Source organism: Echiichthys vipera (assembly GCF_963691815.1).
Source record: "Echiichthys vipera genome assembly, chromosome: 12".
Classification (NCBI taxonomy): Eukaryota; Metazoa; Chordata; class Actinopteri; order Perciformes; family Trachinidae; genus Echiichthys; species Echiichthys vipera.
Window position 1 is genome coordinate 9689060 of NC_139837.1, and position 6396 is coordinate 9695455.

A 6396-nucleotide genomic window follows, 5' to 3' on the forward strand; every position below is an offset into this window, starting at 1 on the left:
TGCAGGATCAGCAAACTCCATTTCACCCAGTGCCAGCCTACAGTAGCTGCACCCAACAACAGACAAACCTGGCAACCCGCAATGCCGGCTGCTATTGTCTGGTACAATGTAAACAGAACGTGACAGAAAGTTATTGTCAAACCTATCAAACATGTTTTAATATTAATTCAGACTAAATATATTTTTTATTTATATTTTTTATGGAAAAGCAATACTTTCGTTCTGTTCCCCTCAAAACATACCGGGTTGTATTATTATTATTTTTTTAAATATAGAATTTAATAAAGATTTTACATATTCAACCTTTAATTTGTTGGGACAATAAACGAACTTAAAATACATTTGTTTTTTACCTTTATTAATTTCGTAAGTACTGCACTTAGGCTTTGTAGGGCAAAAAACATTAAGGGAAATGTTATTTTTGAATTGTTTAATGAGCAGCAGATGGCGGAAATGCTTCATAACCTCGCGTGTCAGCTACCGGTAAACCTGGCGAAGAAGAAGAAGAAGCAACAACACGTGACTCGCGCTAACTGAAAGCAAGATGGCGGTGGTGGTGCGGAGCTTGCAAGACCAGCTCGAAAAAGCAAAGGAAAGTCTGAAAAATGTGGACGATAATATTCGTAAATTAACGGGACGTGATCCTAATGAATCCAGGTAAGAAAAACAAAAAATACCGAGAGGTTATTTAGCGTCTGGCGTATTTGTCGTGGTAAACTAAAACCAGCATGCTAGCATTCGAGTGATAGCGCATATGTGCTAGCATGAGTCGGGTTTTGTGCTAACCGGACCCACACAAACTCGCCTTACCTTTGCTCTACCTGATGAATTAGCCAAACAAAAGTAATGCATATATTAGGGCATTAACAACCGCCCGTAACCATGGAGTTCAATATCAAACCATGTAACGTCAGCTAAGTTATCTCTAGGCCCCGCAGGCGCCGTCCGGGTGTCACCCCTTCTTCTAACAAAGTAACTGTGTCGTTGGAGAAAACGATAGCAATTTCTTTCTGTACTGATGTGATTGTGTAGAGCGACTGGTTGTGGTTTTTCTGTTGACTTTATGGCTCTTTGTGTTCCAGACCGGGTCAGATCCGTCGGCTCGGCGGCCCCATGGCAGGCCCCGGTGGAGGTGGAGGTAGAGGCAGAGGATTCAACCTGCTCAGGTAAAGCTCGGGTATAACGTTAGATGGACTCAAATCAACCTTATTTACACACAGAATGACCTTGTGTGCCGTGCAAGCCCTGTGATTTATTTATGTTTACATTGGAAATAAAGGTGTGAAATTTAGTCCATGCACACCTCTTCATGAATTTGAATTTGCCTATGAACTGGGGCGTCAGTGGAAGAGTGGGTCGTCCTTGGTTCGATCCCCAGCTCCCCACGGTCCCACATGTCGAAGTGTCCTTGGGCAAGACACTGAACCCCGAATTGCTGTGTGAATGTGATGTGAATGATTAGATTAGCTGGTATGTAGATGCCCATATGTGAATTTCTGTGTGAATGGGTGAATGTGACAAACACTGTGAAAGTGCCTTGAGTGGTCAGAAGACTAGAAAGGCGCCTTATAAGTACAAGTCCATTTACCAAAATTAAATTGATAGAACTATTACTATCTCATTTATAATAAAGTAACCAGTCACACGCCATGATTACTACCATACAGCTGATGTGTAATTGTACACTTTTCTGCTGCTGCGGTTTTTTATATATTTTTTTTTATTTGACAGGGATAGTGCATATTAATAAACATTTATGTAAATATACCAGATTTAGCCAGAAGGCGAGTTTTCATCTGCAGTCCCTGGCCATATGTAACAATAGGCTCCTTAAAAGGCAAGAAGGGTTACAAAAAAAAAAAATCAACACATTACTGAGACAAGAACAGCACTTTCTAATAAAAACATTTTCATTCATAACCACATATCCTGTAAATATTCTATAGTTCAAGGCACAAAATGCAAAGTCAGCATCAGACGAATACAAATGAAAGTGATCAAAGGGATCTGTCAAATTCATTAAAACTTGTTAGAGTGTAGGAAGTCTAAATATTTAAAATGGTAAACTGACCACCTCTTAATATAATCCCATGTAATTGAATCATCGCCTCTCTATAACAGTTAAAACTGAACATTTAAACCATCATGAAGGCAGGATGTTTGCAGGATTGTTGTATTAGACTTCAATAGTTTTAGCGAGGTGTACCGACTAAATTAGCTACAGAGTTTACAACACACTCAACAAGTATTTGTACAATGATGCATTTTTAGTTGTTTTGCTGGAAACACTTGGCCATATTCGATAGAAATAAAAAATACTACACATGACAAAACAACATGAAACTATCTCTGTGTTCTTTCCCAGGCGCAGTCTCTCAGACATGGGAAGCGGCGGCCCTCCTGCCAAGCAGAGGGACATTGAAGGAGCCCTGCTGAGGTGAGCGTTAAATGTTTTTATATGAACGTGCATTTAACTGTCACAATAACGGCAACTCTGAACACCATTAAATTATGGTAAAACATCTAATGTAGATTGAAACAATTATATTGGGTTTTGTTGCAGTCTTTCTTTTTTTTTTCTAGTGTTCAGATCCCACCTCAAGTGTAAGTTATTGAATGACTTTGATTCATAGCATTCCACCAGATGGGAGACTCCAATCGAGTATTGCTGACAGCCGTGATTTTTGCATAGATTGTGATGTGGCCTTATCTTATGGACATCTTTTTTGTGTGTTTTTGCAGGCTGGCAGGAGACCAGAGGGCCCGGAGAGACGCGCGTAACGACAGCGACGCCGAGGATGATGACGATGTCAAAAAGGTAAGAATGGGCAGGGTTGGTTCATCAAATGTGTCAGGCAGGCTGACAGGCAGCTCAGAGTATTTTCATCGCTTTACTGCCACATTTTAATCTTCAAATATTAGGAGAATATAAGTCATACAGTGTTTTGAAGGATAAACGGACAGAAATTGATTTGCTCTCATGTTTTTTTCTTCCCTCAGCCGGCGTTGCAGTCGTCTGTAGTAGCTACCTCCAAGGAGAGAACACGCAGAGACCTCATTCAAGATCAAACCATGGATGAGAGGGGCAAACAGAGGTAGGTCAACGTGAACCACCAGCCTGCTGTCGTGACACGTAAAGCTGACGACTTTCATGATCTTAGTGTTCACATTTGTTATATTGCCCCAGCAAACCAACAAAATATGGAATGGCACTCAAAAATTCTGAACCCAAGGGACAATATTAATCCTTGAAGAGCCAAATATTGCAGTTGTGTGTGTGTGATGGTTGTTTTGTTTTTTCTTGTTCAGGAATCGGCGTATGTTCGGCCTGCTGATGGGGACCCTGCAGAAATTCAAACAGGAGTCCAACGTCTCCACAGACAAGGTGAGGAAAATCTGTCCAATGAATGCGTGAACTGTTGAGCTGACAATGACTGCTGACTCACATTATTTATACAATGCATTGGGTAATAATTGGATGCTTATACAATCCAACTGTGTCTATATTCCTCTCCTTAATCCTGCCTCTGTGCATTTTGGGTTTTTGCCCCCACAGCTAAAGCGGCGTACGGAGATTGAGCAGAAGCTTGAGGTTCAGGCTGAGGCTGAGAAGAAGAAGGTTGAGAGTGATAAGAGGGAGCTGTTTGAAGAGAGGAAAGCCAAACAGACTGAGCTGAGACTACTGGAACAGAAAGTGGAATTAGCTCAGCTGGTAAGAAAATACCTCTTAAGTCCATTTTGGAGCTGTAGAAACAAACAGGTGACTGGAATAACATTAACAGAATTGTATTTAACCTTCTCTTTCCTCCACTGACAGCAAGAGGAGTGGACCAGCCACAATGACCGTCTGGTGAAATACATTCGTACCAAGACCAAGCCGCATATCTTCTATGTACCTGGGAAAATGTGCTCCGCCACACAGAAACTCCTCGATGACTCCACCAAGAAACTAAATGGTCAGTAGGGTTCTACTTTTGGTAGCATGTTGCCCATGCTTTAAGATATAAAGTGTATCGTACTTTTAATCTTGACAAGATGCTATACAGAGATGAGATGCATGCCCAGAGAAAACGGGTCTGTGCGTGTTTCTCACTTTGTAACCTCTGTGGACCTTTGGTTCTGTCTTCTCCTCAGCTGTGTTTGAGGAGAGGCGTGAGGCTTTTGCCGAACACCTCAACAAGATGGAGTCCCGTCCCCGTCGACAACCAAACCGCGACCAGGATGGCAACGCGGCGGCAGCAAGGATGGACCACTCGGCGGAGGGTAAGCCAGCAGGTCAGGTAGTCAAGGTGACGGGTAACAAGGGGGATGCAGAGATTAAGGAAGAGGAGGATGAGGAAGCGGAGAGGGAAAAGGAGAGAGATAGAAAGGCGACAGAGAAGGACAAGGGGGAGGAAGGGATGAAGGAAGTGTTGAAGAAAGTTGAGGAAGAGGTTGAGGGCATGGAGTTGATCGAGGAGGGGGCGGAGGAGGCGGAGGAGAAGAAGAAGGAAGGAGAAGAGGGGGTTAAAGACAGACAGAAGAAGGAAGAGAAGGAGACTAGTCCAGGGTCAGAGGAGAAGGAGGCTAGTCCAGGGTCAGAGGAGATGGAGGTGGAGGGTGGGCCAGAGCAGGTGGACAGGAGAAAGGGAGAAACAGACAGTGAACAGGGGCGTACAGACCTCCAAAACGAAAAAACCCAGGACACCCAGTCCTCTAAACCAACCGTTACCAGCCAAGAAGCACCAAACCCCAGTCACCAGCCCGAGCTCAGCCACACTGCAGAGGAACCAGCAGTCAAATCCTCTGAGACCCAGGGATCCTCCCCAATCCCAGAACCCCAAACAGCCTCCACTGTGCCTGGGCAGGATTTCACCCCCCCTGCCCTCGAGGTCCAGAGTTCAGCAGCCGAGAGCCAGGCTGTGGAAGGGAAACCTGAGGACAAAGCACCCCAAAATCTGCCAGATTCCCTGGGGGCCCCCAGCACTACCCCTGCACCCACTAAGGAGGTAGAGGGCGGCGGAAGAGGGAGGAAGAAGGATAAGGAGCCAAAGAAGAGCCGCGGTCATAGTAACAGCTCCTCCTCCTCCTCTTCCGGCTCCTCCTCCAGCGGAAGCTCCTCGTCTTCCTCTGGATCCAGCCGCTCCTCTTCATCGTCATCCTCTTCGTCCTCCTCGTCCAGCAGCCGAAGTCGCAGCCGAGACAACGGCAAGCGCAAGAGGAGGCCCTCAGAAAGAGCCAGGGACAAGAAGAAAGGAGAAGAAAGAAGTCACCGCAAGAGAGGAGGGAGGGACTCAAAGGGATCCAAGAAAAGGAGCGAGGAAGGGAGGAGCAGGTCGTCCCGGAGCGATAGGGAGCATAAAGATAGAGACAGGAAGGACAAGAGACGCTAATCCGGTTTTTAGTTCCGCCTCCGCATGTTAAAGACGGGAAAATCTACTAATGAATGATGAGAATTTATAAGAGTCATCCCTTAAAACGCCACAAAGGCCTATTGAGGTTTCAATGTAGAATTTTTCTCAGTGTAAGGATTTATAAGTCGATGTCAAAAGGAAATGAAACTGTGGATGAGCGGTTAGTTTCCCTTAACGTGGAAAAAGGAATGTAAACTGGACTTAGTCAGTGGTGCGTCAATCTCTAATTGGACACTTTACTAAACAGTTTGGGACTTAATCTTAGTCCTGTAATTTTATCTTCGTCCTGACATTTGGGTTTTAAAAGTCTTTGTGGCACTATGATGAAAGATGGTGTTCAATGTTTGTTTACCAGTTTTCATCGCACTCATTAAGCCATAGGCTGGGGTATTGGTGGTCATGGCCGCGGACGGTAACAATTGACGTACAGTAGTTGTGTTTTTAAGTTGATGTGACAACGCTGTTAAATCTCATCTTATTTCCACTATTTGATCAATGTCAAGGCCCTTGTATCGTCACCACGTGGGCACGTGTGATTTGCTCAAATGCTAGTTTTTGAAAATGTCTTTTCCATTAATTTTTTTTGTACCGACTAAATATCTGCTTCAAATTAAAGGTGAGGTTTTGGTGGAAATGTGTGTTTGTTTGTATTTTTTATTCACATTGGGGCTGCAAATTTTAGAATCAACTAATCAGATGCGTGTTTCCGTGCATTGTTGGGTCTGTTGAATGCCAGAATACAGAGGTCCCGTCATAATTTCCCAAAGTCTGACCAAACAGTCCAAAGATGATTAAGTTACAATCCATTTAAAACCAAAGCAGTAAATCTTCACATCGGAAATGCTAAAACAAGATATCGTGGTATTTTTACTTTAAGATTGACTTAAACAATGAGCAAGATAGTTGACAATGAACAGTCAGTTGTCATTTTAGCTATAGGAAGTCTGCATTTGAAAATGGGTGGATTACTTTAGAATGCTTTCAAACTGCGATCGTCCCATGG

General features: G+C 43.8%; 1 protein-coding gene across 1 annotated transcript; it reads left to right on the forward strand.

Moving 5' to 3' along the window:
- The first annotated feature begins 531 nt into the window (after positions 1-531).
- pnn (pinin, desmosome associated protein) lies at positions 532-6021 on the forward strand. The gene is made up of 9 exons (XM_083924788.1): positions 532-657; positions 1083-1166; positions 2366-2437; positions 2743-2818; positions 3001-3095; positions 3310-3385; positions 3557-3712; positions 3818-3956; positions 4135-6021. Exons 1-9 carry the CDS (start codon positions 545-547, stop codon positions 5370-5372), a joined length of 2049 nt encoding a protein of 682 aa, XP_083780914.1. The 5' UTR covers positions 532-544; the 3' UTR covers positions 5373-6021.
- Positions 6022-6396: the final 375 nt, after the last annotated feature.